This window comes from Papio anubis, chromosome 4 (genome assembly GCF_008728515.1).
Source record: "Papio anubis isolate 15944 chromosome 4, Panubis1.0, whole genome shotgun sequence".
NCBI classification, from domain to species: Eukaryota; Metazoa; Chordata; class Mammalia; order Primates; family Cercopithecidae; genus Papio; species Papio anubis.
The window spans coordinates 15,978,596-16,002,072 of NC_044979.1; the positions used below are offsets into that span (position 1 = coordinate 15,978,596).

The following is a 23,477-nucleotide window of genomic DNA, read 5'->3' on the forward strand; positions in this document are numbered from 1 at the left end:
CGAATCTGATTACTACAGAAGTCAAAGGTTCAAAACCTCAGTGTCTCCTGTTAAGCTTTATGTTGGATTCTGTATCGTTTACCTTGACCAGTAAGGTTGTGAGTGGTCTGATGCCTTCCTGCCTTCTTCAATTTTGCTCTGTACTCAACCGCCTCCTCCCCCTGCTGCTGCCACGCTGCTGACTTCTTTCCTGTCATTAAACACACCAATTTATTTCCTGATTAAAACATTTGCACTGGTTCTTTAATCTTTCTTAAATGCCCTTGAACTCATTATCTCTCGTCCCACTTAATTAACTCTAGCTCCTCTTGATGTAAGGTATTTAGGAATAATATTTAAAATTTATCCCCATACCTTTTATTAAAAGGTGGATAGCCATTAAATATGCAATATCAGGGGCTTCAGACTCTCCAGGGAGCATTTCATCAATAATTACTTTCGAGAAGTGAGACATAGTTCATTTTTTAGAATAAAAGAGTCTTAACTGCTTTTCAAAAATGGCACCAGATAGGAGATTACAGATAAAAGACTCTCACATATTTATGGGTAGTTGAAATTGACTACTGGTCAGTTAATAGGAGTCACACTGCCTTCCACATTCCAGAATGGTAAAACAGCAGCAGTGGTATGAAGTTGTGAAGTAGCTAATCAAATATTCACCTTTGGACCCCTGAGATGATACATGTACTGTAGCAAAGGGGTTCAGACTCCTGGAAACCAGCTCCAGAGATTGTTTTTGACATTAAGAATGGGGATATCCAAGGATATAGAGGAATTAGAAAACTCTGGCTCCCTTGAAACCTCTGAAATTCTCCCCATGGCTTCTCCATTACTGGGGAACACAGTGCTTCCGTGTGTGTGTGTGTGTGTGTGTGTGTGTGTATCGGGCAGGAGGATGTAAGAGTCTCTCTCTTATCTCATCCATCACTGCCTCTGAAAGGTGAACTTGATTTCAAATACAACCAAGCCCAGAGAGTAGAATATTAAATCAGAACAGGAAGTCCAACACTTCAAAAATAATTGCTCATCAAAAATGTATGGCATTCAAAATTTACAGGAAATATGATAGGATTTTATTTTGTTGGTACTTGTCCAAGAAAGACAGAACACAAATTTGGACTGAATGCTGTTCAACGCTGTTGTCTTCTTTCCTAAGGTAATGTAGGTAGGCAGTAGGCTGTGTCCTTGATAGCCAGCTGGTTTGGGAAAGGCAGGTCTGAACCCAGCACTGTTCCATGCTAAATGTCACTGAAACACTACACTCCTCAGCTTAATGCAGAGGGAAATAGTGACTGCATGAAATAGGAATGTAACCACTGTCTCCGTGTTTCATGCTAGAGCCTTAAAAGCTCTTGTCTTTTCCATGCCATTAGTGAGCAGTGGAATATTTTAAAAGTATTTTCCTAGCTCTGTTCTCCAGGCTGAAAACACTAACAGAGTAAAAGGCTACAACTAAAATGGGTCCGTGAGTTCAGTGACAATGGCACAGTCTGAGGTGACTGAACCCAGGTAGGGTATTTAACCACCAGCAACACATGGTCATAGCGGAGATGAAAAACAGCAGCGTGTGCACTGCGGACTTGGCTCCCATCTTATTCCAGTCAGTTCCACCTTGGTCACGGGCCAGGTGTCATCTCCATGTTTTCACGTTCACCCTTAGTGTCTAAACCCTTGCTCTCTGTTGCAAAGGGGTTGACAAGGGTCCAGGTCTATTGGGTAGCAGGTTGTCCGCCGTGATTAATTCAGCAGCCGATGTCTGTATGAGGATGGTAGCAGTTGAGCCACTGCTATTTTACTCCTGGTTTTGACTATAAAATGCTCTTGATCCTTTTCTTGTAAGAACTCTAATCTATTCATTTATCTCTTCTTTTTGATTCTATATGCATACAATTTTATTTATCTTAACCTGTGGTTAAGGATAACACATAGGCATTGCTTCTCAATGAGTAATTATTTATTTATTTAAAAATGTAATAGGAACTTGTAAAACATCTCCTCCTCAACATTATGCAAGACAGACCTTGACAATATTTAAATGTATAGCTATGTAGTTCTCTCTCATTCTATCTCCTGCCACGCCCCAGCCTTATAAAAATCCTGAACTTGGGTCACTATTATTCCCTGCCAGTAGTGTGTTGGTAAAGGGTTGACAACTAACTCTCTGGAGGAAAATAAAGCAAAACTGTAATTTATTGTGTTTGCTGATTTCTATAGTGTAAATGCCCTCACTATTGCCAGTTTCAAGCTAACAAAATGATGTCACTAAAACTGGAGTTGGGAAAAATGTATACAGTCAGCTCCCATGAACTGATAAGGTAGGCTCCAGCATATGACTGGTCTTTGCTTTCCTTTCAATAAAATTTGACCTAACATATTTTATTCCTGAAAATTATTTCCTTGACTTATTTGTTTTTAGCTTTATGCAAAGCACATTAGGCTTTGCATAGTCTCATTAGACTTAGTTTTTGCATTTGCTATTATATTGCTAAGATTCACCTATAACCTTGCTCTTCACTATAGTTCATTCATTTTGACTCATATGAATATGCCACAGTTTATTCACTCTTCTCGGTGCATGTGTGGCTTGGTGCCATGTTTTTCTACTGTTTGGTGCTGTTAAGAACACTTTTGTATTTATATCTTCTGATATGTGTATGCAAGAGCTTCTCCTGATGTAAATCTAGGAGTGGAATTGCTGAGTCATGTATGCAAGAGCCTCTCCTGATGTAAATCTAGGAGTGGAATTGCTGAGTCATGGGACATAGAAATCTTCAACTATGAGATGATGCTGAACTGTTTCCAAATGGTTTATAGTACTTATGCTCCCATCAGTAATTTATAAGTAATCCTATGAATCCATACCCTCGCTAACATTTTATATTTCTAAACTTTTTATATTTTGCTAATCAAGTGGATATAAGGCTATGTATCACTATGTCTTGCTTCATATTATCCTGATCATCAATGCCGTAAAATATCTCTATATGTTTATTGGTCATACATGTTTCTTCTATTAAATGTATGATCATGTTTTGCTCATTTTCTATTGGCTCATACAGATTTGTGGTCAATGTAAACATTTGGTTTCTCCTAGGAAAGGATTTTCACTGTTCCACTTACTGTCTTCTAGCTACTGGTAGAAGTTTCCAACTCTGTAGACAAGCCATGTTGTCTGAGATCTTCCTTCTAGGTACCTCTGCCCACTCTTCCCCTTGACACCTTTCCCAGAAGCCAGCTCACCAGCACCTTCCCTAGGGATACATTCCATATCGTGTGTACCTAGGCATAGAGGGTGCTCTCCTTCCTTTGTACCGAGTCTTACTCTGTTCATTCATCAGCTGAAACAGCATGGAGAACATGATGGCATTCAACATTTACAGGAAATGTGATAGGCTTTTATTTTGGTGGTCCTGGTCCAAGGAGGACTGAACACAAATTTGAAGTGGGTGCTATTCAATGCTGTTGCCATCCTCCCCTAAGGTAACGTACTCATGCATAACTGGCTACTTGGCTGCCTCTTGGTTATCTTTGTCTTGAGAGCCCAGCATGATGACAAGAAAGCCAATCGCTGAAGTTTATTATAGGAAATACACAGTGATTATACAACTGTCTTCATATCTACCTCTAGAATTGTGTGTAGATCTATTCAAGAGCACATGACTAATGTGGCAGAGTCAGGGCAAAATTCCAGGTTTTATAATTTTCAGGGAAGCTTCCACGTCCACTGACCACTTTAGGCCCAACTCTATGGCCATTTCATGGGTCTCAAACACTACAGCTCCTCCACTCTCCACACTCACAGGGCTTCTTTTCTTTCTCTCCCCCCACCCCACCCCACCCCCTACACACACACACCCCCTACACACGCACCCAGATGTCTCAGTCAGGAAAGCTGTGGTTTTCCATCTCCACGCCTCCCCTCTCAGCACTCAGGGGCCCGCTGGGGCAGAGGCCCAGCTGCAGGGGGTTCTTGCCGCGGTCTCTGATCCCTTCCTGGTGCTGTGTCTCTAGCACTGCAGATGTAGAAGCTGCTGTCTTCAGGATGCGCATTGGTCACTGTCAGAGTGGAGAAGGTCAGGTTTGGATGGTTGATGGGAAATTTGTCCTGCTTGACGCCTTGCTCGTATGTGACATCGGAGCCCTCATTGGAAGTTGCCATGAGTATGAGGCTCTGTTTCTGGAACTGACGATACCAAAACATAGTTGTGGCCTGAAAGTCCAGGCAACGGCACTCGATCTTCACAGAGGTTCCTCTCTTACAGATAAACCTGCTCGGATATTGAGAGACGACAGCAGCAAGGCCGGAGCCTGCTGAAAACAGAAGCCAGAGAGAGGAGAGCCCAGTAGGACCCGAGTCAGACAGGATGACAGGCAGAGCTGAGCCTCACTCCCTCCCTGTGCTCCCAGCTCCTGGAGAATCCCGTTTGTTTTGTGCAATCTTTCTGTCATCTCCCTAGGGCCATAATCCCCCATCTCCTCTGACCGGTGGCTCTCACCTTACCGTTTACACCTCTAGAGAGCAGAGCCGCTCCCTCTCCCTTTGATGAGCATAAACAATCCACATTGCCTGGCCACCACTTGACCATGCCAACACACGCACATGCCCACCGAAGCTCCCAGGTAGAAGGAGGCTCATACCTGTCCCCAGAAGCAGCAGAAGCAACAGCATCTTCGGTGATGGCACCACACCGCCTTCTCCGGGGAGAGTTGTGACCACGTCTCCATTCACCAGCGAGGAGGGATGACTGACTGATCACAGAATCTCAAGGATGCTCTAGTCTGCCCCCTGGTGGTAATCTTTGCCCATGACCAGTGTTACATCCATCTCTGCCTATCAAAGAACCATACAAGTCAGGCTCAGTGGCTCACGCCTGTAATTCCAGCACTTTGGGAGGCAGAGGCGGGTGGATCACAAGGTTAGGAGTTCAAGACCAACCTGGCCAACATGGTGAAACCCCGTCTCTACTAAAAACACAAAAATTAGCCAGGTGTGGTGGCAGGCGCCTGTAATCCCAGCTACTTGGGAGGCTGAGGTAGAGAATTGCTTGAACCCGGGAGGCGGAGGTTGCAGTGAGCTAAGATTGCACCGCTGCACTCTTGCCTGAGTGATAGAATGAGACTGCATCTCAAAACAAAACAAAAACTCATACATTGCCCAAAGTGGCCTGAAGATTTCCCAAATCAACTTCTAAATTTATTACAAATACACTGAGATATAGAGCATTACAATGACTTAAGTGAGTTTCTTATAAGGAAATAAGTGTATGTTTGGGTAATGAATGGCATTGGAATCTGTTTGCTGCTTCTGTTTCATATCCTCAAAGTAATCACAACAAGACAACTCATGGTGGTTAATCACTAGACCTTCAGGTTGGAACTGCCATAAATATTGATAATGCCCAGGCCAGTGCCTCAGCTGGAAGTCCAATGTTTCTTCATAATCATGATGAAGCCACTTCATCATTTTCTAAATGAGACAGTTACCTCATGAGTATCTCATAACAATTTCCCTCATATATAGATGGACTCAATTCTAAACATTCTAATATTATTTCTTGATTTAGCTTGTATGTTTCCATGTTAATCACTGTTGAGGTTGTGAGAATAATTACATTTATTCTATTGTAATGGAGATCATACTAAGTACTGGGCAGTGAAAATAGTTTCTAGGAGGCATAAGAAATTCTTTGATTTGAACATGCTGGGATACTTGTTTTAATGGATCGACGTTGGAAATGTGTAGCAATTACAAGGAGCTGGAAAGTTATTCTGAAAGCCCTATGTTTTCATTTTTATAACAGCCTCCCAATTATGCTTTCATTTAATATTTAGTTCTTCTCTGGCATAGGTAGCTAGAAAAGATAAGATTTAGACTTCGCTCATCATATTATGTTTGTGCAATTGTGGAATCGTTTTATCATAACAAATATAGCTATTGCATTATGTTAATATTGACATATCTACTGAAGGGCATCTGTATGCTCCTGTGGCTGCATTTTTTCTTTCCTGGGTATGTTGGATCTCATTAAAATGAGGCCACTTCATAGTGCTAACTACTTTTTCTGCAAAGAGTAAGTAAGGACAGCTTGCGATGGGTGACCTCTGGCCCAATATTATGATATGTCTGGGAGAGAGTGGCTGGAAGACCTTCAGATCAGAAGAAAATCTTTCTATTTATTTTGAGAAACACTAATTGTCAGGTACAGATGGTCTCATGATGGTTTAATGACTTTTCAACTTTACAGTGGTGCTAAAGCAATATGCATTTCAGTGTGCTCCTTGACTTATGATGGGGTTATGTACAGATAAGCTGGATATTGTAAGTTGAATTATGATGTTTTCAATTTATGCTGGATTTATCAGGATATTACCCCACTGCAAGTCAAGAAGCATCTGGATATTCCTGTGGTGTTTTATCACTGTGTCAACCTGGCTAAGCAAGGAATGTGTTTCAGATAACTTTTTCCTAGTATGGTTCCAGGTTTGAGTTGATCATGGGGGAAGAAATGCATGAAGTTTGTAAGGGGAAAGTAAAACAGCTGCCACTGAGTTGTGAAGTCATCACTGGTTCCAGGCAGTGAGAAGTAGCATCAAAAGTGCCAGGGAGTTCCAATTTATGCTGACTTTCCCCTGCTTCACATCCAGTTCTTTATACTGACTGCCATCTCTGCTGACCAGGAGGGACTGCAGTCCCACCACCAAACTTTTTTGAGAACTTACAGGGCTGTTGGCACATAGAGTCAGCCATCTTCCATAAATTCCTACACCATCTCCTTTAGGGTTCCGTGTAGTACATGGATATACCCAACTTAATGCAAAACTTAATGCAAAGTCCAGTTCATCCACCTTCACCAGAGCTCATTAGAGTTGTTTTTTCTGACCCTTTTCAAACTTTCACTTATCCGTGTCAGGCCTAATTCCTATACTATACTCTTTTGTTCCTTAATGCTTATGGTGGTTTTTCTTCCCTGACACTTCCATTTGTGTTATGGGTTTGCCATAGGCCAAGCCATACGTTGTCAATAGCTAGTATGTGCTATGACTTTTCATTTTCTGAGACTACTGCAATGCCATCTCTTAAAATTAGTCAATGTGACCAATTTTCTTGGTGTCTGGGGGACTTTAGTATCCATGAGAACTGTTAGAAAAGGAGATAGAAGTTAGAGTCAGTGGCCTGCGATCAAAGGGCTGTGGCACAAGAAAAGCCTTGGTATTGGGGTCTGATAGCCCATAACAGGGCTCTACATCTTTGTCTGGGTTAAATCTGCTACCAGGAATCAAAGGCCATGCAGCAAAGAAGCATGCTTAATAGGGCAGACACAGAATATGATGGATCCTCTTTCTGCTCTGAGTAGGTATACTAAAGTTTTGTGCAAAAACAATGATGGTTAAAGATGATGGTTAACACATAGGTAGGTAATTGTAATTAAGTACTGATAAAATAAAACAATAATACTTCTAGTTATTATAGTTAGACAGATCTAACATTCCAACTATCCAAAATATTGGAAATCATAAAGGAAACCATAGGTGTTAATTGTTCTAAAGTTTGCATAGGCTTCAGGAGAAGGATAAAGATAAGACTAATCTCAGATTTTCTTAATATAATTATACAATAAAATGTTACAGTTAATCATCAAAAAATGAAAATGAATTGTGGACTTCTGAAAGACAAAATAATGAAATGAGAAAAATAGTCAACAAAAATAAGGTCATACATGAGGGAAGAAGAAACCAAAATGTGAGAAAAATTAATGTACAAAACCAAATAAGAAACATAACTCAAAACCCAGGAAATCACCTGCTATAGAAAGCTATACAGAAATACATTTAAGACAATAGACTGAGGATTCTAGTTGTATAAATCATGAGGCTGAAAAAATACACACTGCTTTAAAATACCCACCTGAAGAATAAAAACAACAAAAAGGCTACATGTAGAAAGGTTGAAAAAGAAATACTAGACAAATACAATCTTAAAAACATGAAATAGTTTTATTGATGTCATCCCAAAAGGACTCCAATGCAAAAAGAGCAGCAGGGAAAAACTAAGAGTACCAAGTAACGACAGAAATTCAAATGACTGTGGTGTGGTATCTGGTCTTCAAAGATACCAGCCTGATGAAGCACACTGGCTAGTGGTCACCTTCCCATGAGTGCCTTTCTCTTGAATCCGACTTGGCTGGATTGTGGTGGAGGTGACACTGCATATTTCCCAGGTTGGGCTGTATGGAGCCTAGCTGACCACATCTGGGTCTCTTGAATGCTCGCTCTTAGGGTACAACTACCATGCAAAAACTTTAGCTGCCTAGAGGCCACCATGCTGTGAGACAGTCCATCTAATCACATCGAAGGCTGTGTACAGAGAGACATGCTCAGCGGGTCCACAGCTACTGCAGCCATCCCAGGTAACGAACCAACAGGGGCACACAAAAGCCACCTTGGATATCCAGCCTAGTGGAGCCTTCAGATATCTCCAGCCTTAGTGACTGACAGTGACTATGTGAGCAGCCCTAAGTGAGAACTGTCCAGCTGTGCCCTTTTACATAACCACAAGAGATAATAATATGTTGTTCTTTTAAATCACTAACTTTTGGAGTGGTTTGTTACACAGCAATAGATCATTTGTCAAGATAAGATACTTGTCATTATATTCTAAGCTTTGTAAGTGAGGTATAAAATACATAGACTGCACAAATCTTAAGTGTTCAGCCAAATGAATTTTTGAAATGAATATACTCGTATAATCATCATTCAGATCAAGATATAGAATTCAGAATTCCAAAAGCCTTCCTCATGTCTCCCTCAGAGTACATACATAATGCTACCAAATTAATCACTATTCTGACTACATACCGTATAATTTTGTGTCTACTATATTTTATTCAATCTTATATTTAAAATATCTGTGTTGGAAATTACATTTTTTGCTATATTGTATTCTGTTACATAAATGCAACACAATCATTTATCTATTGCATTGTTAATGGATGTTGAATATTTTCCAATTTGGGGCCACTGGGAATAAAGCTGCTATTGTGGTAATACCTTTTTCTCACATGTTAAATATCTTTCTGCTTCCTAAGAATTCTGGACTATTTCTTGAATTTTTATAGAGTTGACAGATTGGTTTTCTGACTTGTCTAATTTACTGTTGGTTATGTTCAATGTGATTTTAAATTGAGCAATTATGTTTATTATGTTAAAGAAATAGTTCTAGATTAAAATTTTATGTAAATTATCTTTCTGTTTAATAGATGTGATGGCCTCTCAAAACTTGCTAAGAAAACATTCAGTGATATTTTACATTTTAAAACTTTCCTGTCTTCTTTTACTTCAGATGATATCTCTCTTACAACCTGGTTCTGGGAATGAAAGTTATGATGAAACTTCATAGCTACAGCATTCTTTTCAGTATTAAGATTACCCTGAAAAAAGCAAATGGTTAATAGTTTTACAGTAGAATTTTTGAAGTCTATTTAAGTTCTTATGCTCTGCTTTAATAAATTCCTCAACTGAAAGAAAGGAATTTGTGTTCATTCTAGTCACGGACAAGAAAAACAAGGAGAAACAAGATTGTCTATCTCTTACTATCTTCCCTTTCATTTTCTTCCTTTCCTTGGACAGTCTTTCCCCATCCCATCACCTCTGGAGAATGACTTGTACATAGAGCACAGATAACACTATGGGTCTGTGTCTCTCCCACCGCCATGAAGGTCCCTGGCTCCATCCTCTGGCTCAGAGAATGACTGATGTGGAGGTATCTGTGAATATGGTCTGGACATTCAAAGTGAGGTATCTTAGAGCCATCTCATTTCCAGTGTTTTACCTACTACTGTCAGAAAGCATTAGTTTCAATGACTGCTTGTAGTTCTCATGCTACCATATTTTAATGTTCTTTAGATCCTATTCAGGGAGAAATATCTTTTCCATCTCTATGTTTTAGTATTTTGGTTTCTGTGAGAGACTGTGTGAGTCAAACTCCCATAGGCTATGTAGAAGAAGAAATCCAAGGCTAAACACAGAATCCAGGCAATAATTCGAAGAAAATTCGTGGAGCCAAGTCTTGTGTATTCTGGACAGGCACTTACATTTTTCTAAAAATTTCGTATCCCTGGAAAAAGAGAACAATATAGCAGGACAGACTAAGGTTATTTGATGCTTCTGACAATATTTTTAAAAAGTTTTCAACCAGCAGTTTCAGTTGTATCTGAAGAATAATACAGAAACATCAATTTCTAGAAGCATAATTATATGATCAAATAAACATTTGTAAGTCAACATAAGAATTAACACCACTTACCTTCTAATTCAATGCATAGGTGGCAAAGCATAAAGAGAGAAAACATAGAAAACAAGATCACTTGGGAAGTTTTATTCACACCTGTGTGCTTATCTATCACTCAAACATTTCTCTCCAGCCCGACCCTCTCCTCTAAGTGCCAGACCTGCACTTACGGAGCCTCTTGAATGTTTCTACACAGATGTCCAATGAAGGACCACTAGAACCAGAAACTCAATTTTGTTCAATAACTTGACTCCATTCATTTGTCCAAATTTTCTTCCATTGCCATATTCCGGTGGAGGAGGGAGTGTTGATATTTTTTTTCCTGGTGTTATCTCATCACTCTTTCCTTTCATAGTTCCCTTAGCCTGCCTCCCTCTTTTGGTGCTTGCCCATCTGGTGAAATCCTACTTGCCCATCTGGTGAAATCTGAATAATAAGTTTCATCTGAAAATTTGCTGTCTCTTTGACGCCCTTCCTGATGTCACCAGACAGAATTGGCTATGTTATTTCCTATACTCCACTAACGTCTCTCATTAAAGCGTGCGTCATATGAAATTGTGATTACAGGGTTTGTCTTCTGCATCTCTCTTTCCACAGCCTTTTTTATCTTCCTGAAAGAAGGGAAAATTTTCTATTCATTCATTCATTTCTATTCATTCATTCATCTATTCATCTAGAATTCAGTAAAACAGAAAAAAGCTTGGGGTTGTACGATTAACTTTTCTCTTCTTTCTTCTCTGTGTCTCTCTGACTCTCTATATATACATGTATATATCTTATATACAACATATAGCACATATATAACATATCTATATATCATATATGGCAGGAAACTTCACTCAGCCAATAAGTAGGTTTAAAAAACTATTATATTTCTAGTTTTTAAAAATAACTATATAAAACTATAAAACAGCCAGGCACGGTGACTCATGCCTGTAATCCCAGCACTTTGGGAGGCCGAGGTGGGTGGATCAGCTGAGGTCAGGAGTTTGAGACCATCCTGGCCAACATGGTGAAACCCTGCCTCTACTAAAATACAAAAATTAGCCAGGTACAGTGGTGTGCATCTGTAATCCCAGCTACTTGGGAGGCTGAGGCAGGAAAATTGCTTGAACCTGGGAGGCAGAGATTGCAGTGAGCTGAGATCATGCCATTGCACCGCGGCCTGGGCAACAGAGTGAGACTCTGGCTCCAATAAGTAAATAAATAAATAAAACTACAAAACTATAGTTTAAAAAATGATATATACATATATAGTTATATATATACAAAACTATAGTTTAAAAAACTGTATAAAACTCATTTTAGTCTCATATATAAAGTTTAGTTATATATATATATATAGTTTTGGTTTTATAGTTTATATATTTTTAGTTATATATATAGTTTTTTAAACCTATATATATTTATATATAGTTTTAGTTTTATATATATTAATTTGACATATATTTTTAGTTATATATATAGTTTTTTAAACTATATATAGTTTATATATATAGTTTTTAAAACTATATATATAGTTATATATATATAGTTTTTTTAAAACTATATATATAGTTTATATATATAGTTTTAAAACTATATATATAGTTTATATATATATAGTTTTTTAAAAACTATATAGTTTATATATATATAGTTTTTTAAACTATATATATAGTTTATATATATATAGTTTTTAAATATATATATAGTTTATATATATAGTTTTTAAACTATATATATAGTTCTCTATGTTTTTTAAACTATATATATAGTTTATATATATAGTTTTAAACTTACTTGAGTAGTAGTGGCGTTTCTGCGTCACACAGTGAGAGAAATTTCCAATTAGGAGAAGCAGGACTGGGCACATTTATGCACAGAGAGGCGACATCCGTGCTTCACTGTGTCTATACTACTGGCACAGAGATAGAAAGCTGTTGGGTTCCTTTGGGCTGATGTCACAGTGAGAGGAAAGGATTCCTTCCTGTCCCGAGACACACTGTACCCTTCAGCTATGTCTCCGTTCTGAATGTCATTTACTATCTGTGAGTAGTAGATCAATCTCAGTCCTTGACCTGGGTCCTGTCGGTACCAGTACATGGCATCATGGTTCAAATTCTGTTCACAACTCAGGGTCACATTCTGTCCTTCCTTTCTGAACAGGTACTTTGGGGACTGAGTGATTCCGCCATCCACGGTGTCTGGAAAAGAAAGAGGCATGCCTGAAGTACAGGGCACGGAGGTGCCTGATGCTGCGGTCCCTCAGGGAAGCCTTAGATTTGGAACTTGCAGTATTCCAGATAGGAATTTTCTCCCTGAACCCAGGACTCACTTGCTCCAAGGAGACAAAGGACCACACAGCAGAGCACCTGGTTGCTCATAGTGGAAAGGGGGCCTCCTTGTAGCTCCAAGCACTTGTGGGAAGAGAATGAGAAAAGAGGCTTGGCTCTGGGGCTTCTCCTGGCCTTACGTGCAGAGTTTGTTGGTGGCTGGAGCCAAGAGGTGGGAGGTTCCTGGAAATACTCAAGACAGGCTTTCTAATTTTGCAGATGAGGAGACAGGACAGAGAGCAGAGTCATTGGCACCTCCCATAACTCTGCATTGCATCTGTGCTGAGGGGGCTGGCACCCCACGTTTCCGGGCCAGAGTTTCACTCCAATTGGCCCATTGGTTTTTATCTTTCCAGCGACCATAAGGTTTGGGTTCCTCTAGGAGTGCTGTAGACACTCTGATTATACAAGAATGTGGAATTCATTTATTTTTCCTTTTTTAAAAAAAATAAAAATAAAAACAAAACAAAACAGAAAAAACATTGATACATAATGTGTGTACCTATTTGTGGGTACCTGTGGTATTTTGTTACATGCATAGAATGTGTAATGATGAACTCAGGGTATGCAGGAAGTCCATCCTCTGGAGAACTTATCATTGTTTATGCCCTCAGCTCTCTCGGGGTCTGGCCAGTGGTGCTGTGGTCACTGTGACAGCCTTTTGCTTAGCCGTCCTGCTGCACAGAGCCCAGCGCTGCTATTTCAGGTCCTTCATGCAATCACACCAAGACCTCGCCTCCTTTGACCACCTTCCACCTTCTAACTGGCTGGTTTCCCTCACGTCCTTCTCATTCTCCGACTTGTTTCTTTGTCTTTGCCTCTGTCCTGACTAAATTTTCATTTGGGTTTATTCTCCCTTGGTCATCTTTTAATTTATTTTTCATGACTGGGATAATTTTGTCTTTTTCGTTCATGTCCCTCCTGAGTTCAATCAATTTCTTTTTCTGATGTCTTCCCATTTTGGCCATTTCTGGTCTGAGTTTTTGAATTGTTGGTCTGGTTATGGTCACTTATATCCTCAGCTGCTTCCTTGAGTGTATTTATTTCTGTTTGGAGTGTAGACTTACGTTTTCTTCTGCCTCATGATTGCTTTTGAGGTAAGGGAACAGAGAAGAGAGGTGAGATGTTTGCCTTCGTTGTATGGGTGTTACTTTCATCTTGCTCATTTTCGTGTTATTGGGGTGTTTTACAAAACTCCTAGTCTAATGTTCCTTTAGCCATCATCTTAGCAAAATCCAGACTCCTTAGTGAGCTTTGTTTGTTTTCGTAGTGGGGCTGGTTGTGGGTCCTCTTAATTTGTGATTTCCTTTTGTTTTGCAGAATTCTGTTTCCCCCTTTTTTCTCTTTTTCTACTCACTGCTGAATTGCCAGAAGACCCTCTTTCTTCCTCTTTGCCTTTTTTCCCCCTCCCTGTAAAGCACTGCCTTTGGAAGACTGTTCCTTTAAATTATATGTCTGGTGTTTTAAACGGCATGAAGTTAGGAATCCATCTTCTCTGCAGCCTTGCTGGGGTCTCAGCATTGGTCTTTTTCTGGAGATCTCTCTGGATCTTTCTCAGGCTCCCCAGCCAGTGTCCCTCTTCTGTCTTCCTGGAAGATTTTCTGGGTTTTTCTCCTTTTGGGTGAAGTGAGGGAGGGGCGGGAGTACATTAAATGATTTTAGAAAATCGAAGGGCAAAGACATGCAGTGGAGTCACACGGTTTATACTCCACGCTGGTGAGGCTGGACTTAGCCTGCACATGTATTTGAAATGGCTTTGCTTTTGTCTGCCTTTTCATTTTATGAAATTGTTTCATCAAAGCAAATTATAACAAATCTTTTTCTGTAGGTGGCCTATATCTGTTGAGTGATGAGAATAAAAACAAATATTAACTAAGACAAAAAGTTGAGGTGACAGATTTCTAATGAACAATATCTGTGGGCCAGACCTTTTCCCTAAATTCTAGACAAATTTATCCAACTCTATTTCCATCATCTCTCAGATGTTCTATAATTTTATAGCAGGAATTCTTGAACCTAGCATCTGTACAAACCTGTACAGCTACTCGGCAATAAGCAGAACAAGGATTATGCCTTAAAGAATGCTAAGCAGCGTGATGTGAGATAAAAATCATAACCCTTTGAGCCAAATGCTTTCTGTCACCTTCTAGGTTTCCTTCTCCCTTCCCTTCCCTTCCCTTCCCTTCCCTTCCCTTCCCTTCCCTTCCCTTCCCTTCCCTTCCCTTCCCTTCCCTTCTCTCCCCTCCCTTCCCCTCCCCTCCCCTTCCCTCCCCTTTATTCCCCCATCTCTCTGTCTCTTTCTTTCTAGAAATTCACTCCTAGAACCATAATTTCTCTTGGTGAGAATGAAGAAAGCACTTCCTTTGCTTGTGTATCTTGGTGATTAAATAAAATTACTGATGTAAAGCATGAAATATAGAACTTGACATACAGTATGGAATAAAAAAAGAGTTACACTGCTAAGTGTTTTGAAACTGACAAATTAAGTCAATGTCAGAACTGAAAAATTATGTCTAGTTCTTAAAAATCTTTATGTCCTTTGGATGGCAGAGTCTTAGTTTCTGAGCATAGCCTGGGATGTTTCATGCTATCCCTGCAATCCTCTCCTATTTCCATCCTCAACTTGCAGAATGCCTTAGAGCTGACCTGTTCACTGTACCGGTAACACGTTTCCCTTCCCAGCCCACCGCTGTTTCCAAGGCAGGTCTGGAGGATGTTTGTGGACTGAGAGGCTGTGGCTCTGCATTGATGTGGGTGGTAAGCTGGCGCAGAAATAAGCTGCTGAGTCTTCTTGCTCTGCCTGCTGGATCCTCAAGATGCTGGGGCCTTCTTTGGGAAATTCAGCAGAAAACCGTTCCTTTGGCATTCCTGACTCATCTATTTTTTCTTTCTGGAGATAAACCATGAATTTCAGACCTTCCTCTGGGAGCTACCGATACCAATAAACATGACTGTGTCCTTTCATTGGGCTGCATCTCAGTCTTGCCTCCTGTCCCCTCCTCCTGACCAGGTGTCTTGGGTTCTGTGTGATGCCGGCATTTGAGAGACCTCAGAGGAGAAGAGACTGCATGAGACAGAGTTGTAATGGCAGAAGGATGAATGTCTTACAGTGAAGGAGCCTGTTTGAAGTCTCCTGCATTCCTTTAAAAACTCACATGAATTTTGCTTTTTACTCCATAATGCAATTATTTGTTTTCATATAAATGTCAATACCTTTCACAAAATCTTTGGTCAACACAGAGGTCCAGGATATATTTGAGACTCTGCTGTAGAGCCCAAAATGAAGCCCAGTGATGGTGATCCTTTAGTTCAAAACTCACCTGTCCCCAGAGGACAGATGACCACACAGGAGAGGACTCTGGTGTCCATGGCAGAGTTGGGCACGGAGGGAGCCCACAGGCAGGGCCGGGAAGGCAGTTGCTGCAGCACGTCGGGGAACCAGACCTCACAGCTGCCGCCTACAAGACGCATCTTCCTGTGAGGTCACATTTCCAGTGGGTCCTATGGTTTCTAGAACCAATCTTGTATGTCAGTTAAATGGTAGATCTTACAGACTACAGGGTACCATACCCAGATCATGTATACTTTTATTTTTATTTTTTCCACAAATGAGGCCTTGCTGTTTGCCCAGGCTGGTTCCAAATTCCTGGGCTCAAACAAATCCTCCCACCTCAGCTTCCCAAGTAGCTGATCTCTCCACTATTCTTATTTTTTGTTCCTTTATTTTCCTTTTATTGACTCATATCATCTTTCTATTTTCTGGCTGTTGCTGAGTAGAGGTATTGACAAGGGGTGATATATAGATGCGCCCATTAAGAGACAGGGAAGTGGACACCAACACTGCTGGAGGGAAAATTAGAGACACAATGATTTGACATTGTTTCAGTTTGCTTTTTTGCTCCCACACCTCATCGAAGGGATGGTTTCAAGCATTTTGAGGGAACTTTAAGATGTGTAATTCACTTCTGTCACCTTTGCTTATTCCACTTGAATTTTCGATATAAGTAATTCCAAGAGCAAACCCTAGAAAAACTTCCCCCTCTGACTTCAGGTCCCCTTCTTCTACATACCTATCAGGTCCCCTTATTCTGTAGTCATGCATGGGATGCCTGTGTTCGAGAGATCTTCTTTCCTCCTTTTTTTTTTTTTTTTTTTTTTTTGAGATGGAGTCTCGCTCTGTTGCCCAGAGTGCAGTGGTGCGATCTCGGCTCACTGCAAGCTCCACCTCCCGGGTTCACCCCATTCTCCTGCCTTAGCCTCCCGAGTAGCTGGGACTAGAGGTGCCTGCCACCATGCCTGACTAATTTTTAGTAGGGACGGGGTTTCTCCATGTTAGCCAGGATGGTCTCCATCTCCTGACTTCATGATCTGCCCACCTCGGCCTCCCAAAGTGCTGGGATTACAGGCGTGAGCCACTGCGCCCAGCCCCTTCCTCCCATTTTTGTGTCCTTTCTTATCCTGTAGCATTGAATAAAAATTATGTGAAGGTCTACTTTGTCCCAGGCATAGTGAAAGAAAGACACAGGAAGGAAGGCACAATCTCACTCCATTGGATAGGCACCCCAGAGGAGTTAGGTGTGTGACTTGTGCCTCTAGGACCCTCCACACTTTGGCTAATAAATAAGATCATGTTAACGTTTAGTGTCCAAATAATAATGACTCATGGTCTTACTCATATCAGGATCTTAGAGATCCAAAAATATAGTCTTTTTTCTGATGTTGGAGCTGTAATTTTGAATATTTTCATGTTGAGGTGTCAACATTTTTTTAAAAATTGAAATATAATTTACATGCCATAACATCCACCCTTTCGAATATATAATTCAGTGGTTTTTAGTATATTCATAAAGCTGCAACCATCACCATAAATTCCAGAATATTTCTATCACCCCAGAAAGAAATTCTTTGTCATTAGATGTTATTTCAAATTTGTGCCTTCCCACAGTCCATGGCAATCATTACTCTATTTTCTGTCTTTAAGGATTTGCCTATTGTAGACTTTTTTTTTTTTTTTTTTGAGACGGAGTCTTGCTCTATTTCCAGGCTGGAGCGCAGTGGTGCGATCTCGGCTCACTGCAACCTCTGCCTCCCGGGTTTAAGTGATTCTCCTGCCTCAGCCTCCCGAGTAACTGGGACTACAGGCGTGCACCACCACGCCCAGCTAATTTTTGTATTTTTAGTAGAGACGGGGTTTCACCACGTTGGCTAGGATGACCTCGTGATCCACCTGCCTCAGCCTCCCAACGTGCTGGGATTACAGGCGTGAGTCACTGCACCCAGTCTATTCTAGACATTTTATATAAATGAAGTCCAACAATATGTGCCCCTTTGTGCCTGCCTTCTTCGCTTTGTATAGCTTTTCAATGTTCATCCATGGTATAGCATGTATCAATGCTTTCTTCCTTTTTATGACCAGTTTTATTTTATAAATCTATTTAGTTAATCCACTCATCAATTGATGGATATTTTTACTTTTTGACTAATATGAATAATACTGTTTGAAATGTGTGTATAAATTTTTTATGTGAATATATTTTTTATTGTCTTGGGGGTATACCTAGGAGAGGAATGGCTGGGTTACACAGTCATTCTATGTTTAACTTTTGAGTAACTGCTGGACTGTTTTACACAATGGCACCGGCAATTCTTGAGAGTCCCGATTTCCTCACATCTCTGCCTACACCTGTTATTGTCTGGGTATCTTTATTACAGTCTACTGGGTGTGAAGTGGTATCTCATTGTGATTTTGATTTGCGTTTCACTAACAACTAATGATGCTGAGCATCTTTCATGCAGTTTTTGGCCATTTGCAGATATTTGTTGGAGACATGTTTAGATCCTTTCTGATTTTTAAATTAGATTATTTGTCTTTTTATTATTGAGTTGTGAGAGTTCTTTATATATCCTTGATACAATTCCCTGTGAGATATATGATTTGCAAGTATATATCCATTTTGGGGTTGTCTTTCTTGAAAGTGTCCTTTGAAGCGCAGACTTTAAAAAAATTGATTAAGTCCAATTTGTCTTTTTCTTTGGTTGCCTGTGTTTTGAGTTTCATATTTAAGAAGTCACTGCCTACTGTGAAGGATAAGTCCCTGGATGGCCTTGGCAATGCGGATCCTCCTTTTCTCTTTCATAGTTCTTAAGAATAACTGTAGGATGTGCTAGCAATACCACATCCTGTGATAAAGAGGAACTGGCAGGAAAATCCCGGCCTCTGTTCTTGTCTCTCCTGGAACAGGATGTCCTGCAGTGCTTTAACCCATTAAATGTAGCCCCTGGATTTAAAACCCAGGGCAGAGTGCATTTTCAGAGTCTCTCAGCTGCAGTGCAACATGAGGCATATGCAGGCAAGATTCCATCCATTCTGGGTAGTTTTTCTGAGCCTTGGGAGACAAACTTACCATGAATCCTAAGCTTCTACAGTCTTTTGCTGCCTATCTGTGAGTAATACAGTTGCTTTGCTCAACTTGTTATATGAATCATGCAAGTGATGGAAATTGCAGTTCAAGATGCAGTGGGCTAAAGTGGTGGTTGGCATGGCGATGACCTCCGCTATCCTTCATGCATTTCTCTCTGGAAAATTAACACAACTCCCTGGGATTAGTAACAGTGCACAGCAAATCTGCTTCACATATACCTGTGAGAATAGATAGTCAGGCAGATAAGAGCAGGGCAAGAGAGACGTGCCCCCTAGCCACCACACACACACACCAGAATGTCAGGTGATCATCAGGTGATGCTCAGGTGACTGTCTCTCAAAGATGGTAATTGGTCACAGTCAGCATCAGGGAAAGACAATTTCCACATAGATAAAAAACATCTGGAGCTGGTGATCAGCAGTTTCCTGATAAGATCTCTGGAGTTGGGCAGGTGGGCTTAAGCATGTGCACAGAGGCTAAATGGCGGAGTTTAACTAACATATGACTCTATGAACACCCCACTGGTGAGGGAAAGATGCCTCAAGTGAGCATGCGCACAACTCCAGTAAGAACACTACACGCGCAGCCCCTCCCAAGTGCTGACAGGCCACTGAGTACACAGACAGCTTGCCCCAAGGAAAAAGCATCAAAGGAGGAGAAACACAAACCCTAGAACTATGGTGATGTGTAAAACCCCAAGTCAAGGGCTAACCAGGGCACTTAGGTCTCTCAGGTTGCCCACTTGGCCCTCTTCCAAGCATACTTTGCTTCCTTTACTCCTGCTTTAAAACTTGCCTGGGTCTTTCCTCTGCCTTAAACTTCTGTCCCTTGGCCAAATTCTTTCCTCCTAGGAGGCGAGAATTGAGTTTGCTGCAGACCCATATGGATTTGCTGCTGGTTACATACACACCAAGGCCTCAAATATGTATACCTATGCCTTCTTCCCAGAGTTTTAGCTTTTACATTTAAGTCTTTAATTCATTTTGAGTTATTTTTGTTTATGGTATGAGACAAGATCCAACTTCACTCTTTTGCACATACATACACAGTTTTCTCAGTACCATTTACCATTCTTTCCCCATTGAATGGTCTTGGCTGGCACTCTTGTCTAAAATTAATTGCCCACAAATTTATGAATTTATTTGAGGGTTCTCAATTCTATTCCATTGATCTATATGTTTATCCTGTTCCAGAACCATACTGTTTTGAATAATGTAGTTTAGTAATAAGGTTTGAAATTGTGAAGCGTGAGTTACCCAACATTTTTTCTACTTTTACAACATTGTTTTGGATGATCTTGGTATTTGGGCCTTCCATGTGAATTTTTACTTTGTTTTGTCAATTTCCAAAAAAAAAATTTACAACTAGAATTTTGAAATTTTGATAGAGATGAATCTATAGATCAATTTGGGGAGTGTTGCCACATTACAATGTTAAGTCCTCCAATCCATGAACATAGAGTATCTTTCTATTAGGTCTTCAATTTCAACAATATTTTGCACCTTTCAGTCTACAAGTCTTTTCTGGTTTTTTTGTTTGTTTGTTTAATTTATGCCAAGATATTTTATTATTTTGTTGCAATTATTCACATGATTCTGCTCTTAATTTCATTTTCATCTCATTGCTAACATATAGACACACAACAGAACTTTTGGTATTAATCTTTTATTCTGCACCTTGCTGAACTTGCCTATTAAATCTAGTGGAGTTGTGTGTGTACATGTGTATGTGTGTGAGAATTCATATTTTCTGTATACAAGATTATGTCAAGTGTCAACTGTAATTAGAGATTATTTTATGTCTTCCTTTCCAGTCTGATTGTCTCTTATTTTCTTAAAATGACTAATTTCTCTGGCTAGAATGAGGTTGTTGCATGTTGACTTTTTTTTCTTTCAGTACTTTAAAAATGATGCTTTTCTATTTTTTTCCACTGGATACCCCAGAAAAAAAATTGTCTGTACTTTGCTAGACTCACCTGCTCCCAATAGACAAAAGCTTTATGGAAGAATTTCCACTCACCCATTACAGAGTGTGGCAGAGAATGCACACCTGCAGCTTCAGGTACCAGCTCTGAGAATGGTGAGAAATGATTCTGAACTTGGAGTTCTGCCTGGATTCACATGCAGATTTTGTTTATTATATTAAAGGATAGAAGCCATAGATGAATGGTTCCTGGATTAGATGAAGATCTATTCTAAATTTAAAAAGTTTAGATTCTCTATGGTCTAATTTTAAGCTACTTTTCTTGGTGTGTGTGTGTGTGTGTGTGTGTGTGTGTGTGTGTGTGCATGTAAGCCCTGAAGTGTAAGGCAGCAGTGAGTGAGGTCGCTGGTCATAGAATGAGCAGATAGTGAGTTTGTTTTGATTATAAGGATAGATGTGAGGATATCTCAAATGTGCCTCAATTTCAAAATGACCCCATTTGAATTTGTATGTCTCCTTTATTGAATATTCTTTTTCATCTGTGTTCCCTGGATTTGTTGGCCATATTTTTATTCTTGAAATCTGAGGGTCACCTTAATCCCTCTAATCTCCCTCACTTTTTACAGCAGACAGTGTTAAAATTTTGTTCATTCTATATCCCAAGAGTTTATTTTCCTCTTTCGAATTCCGTTACTATTGTTTCAGTTCAAAGTCTCATAATTTCCTGTCTAGGCAATTCCAATAATTAACTTTTTCTTTAGGAAATTTATTTTATTGTTTGTGCTATGAGACTTACCCTGCTAACACATTTTTGAGTGTATAATACAGTATTGTTAGCTATACGTTAAATGTGCTACCTTTTTTCTTTCCCATTTTAACATCCCTCCATTTAGTTGCTTTTGACAACTTTGTCTAATATATAGATGGCTTAATTATTTTCTTGCTCAATAATGTGAAAAGATCATTTTTGAAATCAAAAGAAAATTAAAAATCTTTGGATTCTCTATGGCTTAATTTTAAGCTACTTTCTTGACTTCACCCCTAATGACATTACACTGTGCTCCGGTTTCGCTGACCTCATGTGTGCCTTCCCAGTTCAGTGACAGTCCTGCTCCCTCCTCAGCCTAAACCTTCATTTTCTCATTCCAATAGCCAGTGCAAGCATCATTCAAGGTTGCTTTAAAACATTCTTTTCCACAAATATTCTTGGTTTTTACCTCTAAGTCTGAGCAAATGCAGCACTTTCTTTAAGTCTATCTAGTGGGATTTCCCTCAGCTTCTACCACTTTTGTTTAAGTGTGTGTGCATGTGTGTGTGTGTGTATGTGTGTGAGTGTATCTGTGTGAGTGTATCTGTCTGTGAGTGTAGCTGTCTTTCTTCCCACTAAATGGTATGTTCCTAGAAGGGAAAGTCTTATTCTTCTTTGTGTTGTTAATAACATTTATCATAGTCCCTGATGTGCAGAAGCTATTATTTAATAACTCTCTAAATTAATTAAATTTCCCATTAGTCAAGACTCAGTTTATCTTCCCTAAAATTTCTAAGCAAGTTGACCTCAAAAGACACAAATCACTTTTTTTCTCTTTCCTGCACCATTCTCCCTTTAGCCGAGAAGTTACTTGAGTGCTTATAATATAATTGCATGGGTCTGGGGCTACTGGGTCTTCTCAAGAGCTCTAAGATTGACATGTACACCTGTTCTACTAGATAACTGAAGCCAGGATAATTTCCTATTGCAACCAGGTGATTGCATTACTCTGAGAAGCTGGTGTTGTAGGGGTAGCTTGCAGAGTCATTTTAGGTAGCAGATATTTTGCTGTGAATAAATGTATTAGCCTTGGGCAGACTGTCTACAAATGCTTAGGAATTACTTTTTCTGATCAATCATTTTACTCTAAGCAGCTATAAGCAAGCTGTGGCTCCGTTCTTGGATTTATCAATGCCACAATATGAGACATTCCTCAATGTCTTCCTAAGCTTGTCTTATTCTCAGCTTCTGATTGGATATTGTCCTTTCTAGATGACTGAAAGACTGAAAAAAAGGCAGGAACTGCAGAAAGAGCAGAGGAGCAAGCCTAATGATGCAGTCATCAGTGAAAAGCTTCAAGCCAGGTCCCGGAACATCTGGAACTGGAATGCCCCACCTGCTCCCAGTAGAAAAGGCCACGTAACAAAGAATCTGAGGCCTAGGGCAGGACCAGTAGGTATGTCCCATAAATAAGGGAGAGAGCCTATGTCTGTCTCTCTGTGGTTTCTCCACCCCAACCCAAATAGCCTGGCACATCACAGTCTCTGCAATAGCTCCTCCCTGTCAAGAAACCTTATCTCCTGTGCAGCCTAAGTCAGGTGTCAGAAATGGTCAAAACAGCCACTCCACTAAATCCTAAGTATCTGAAGCTGGGTCTTAAGCATTGGCACTTTGTATCTACTCATCATCAATCAAAATATCTATGGCAGGTCACCATAGCAACTGTTCAATCTCATGCCAGCCTTCCCAAGTGTCAAAATTTCTGTTTAGCCACAAGCAAT

General features: G+C 40.0%; 1 long non-coding RNA gene and 3 gene segments (V, D, J or C); all 4 read right to left on the reverse strand.

The window, feature by feature from the left end:
* Positions 1-12,882, reverse strand: part of LOC100999905 — a 221,769-nt gene extending 208,887 nt beyond the window's left edge.
* On the reverse strand, positions 3,561-4,859 carry LOC103883303. The segment is given in 2 exon segments: positions 3,561-4,308; positions 4,639-4,850. Coding segments are annotated over 2 exon segments (417 nt in total).
* LOC108585191 lies at positions 7,977-10,972 on the reverse strand. Its single transcript, XR_004183418.1, has 2 exons — positions 10,092-10,972; positions 7,977-9,428 (listed from the first exon to the last, which is right to left on the reverse strand). It is a non-coding gene; the product is annotated as an uncharacterized LOC108585191 (long non-coding RNA).
* Positions 12,883-14,889: 2,007 nt separating the features above from the next.
* Positions 14,890-16,092, reverse strand: LOC101025706. The segment is given in 2 exon segments: positions 14,890-15,651; positions 15,924-16,092. Coding segments are annotated over 2 exon segments (549 nt in total).
* Positions 16,093-23,477: the final 7,385 nt, after the last annotated feature.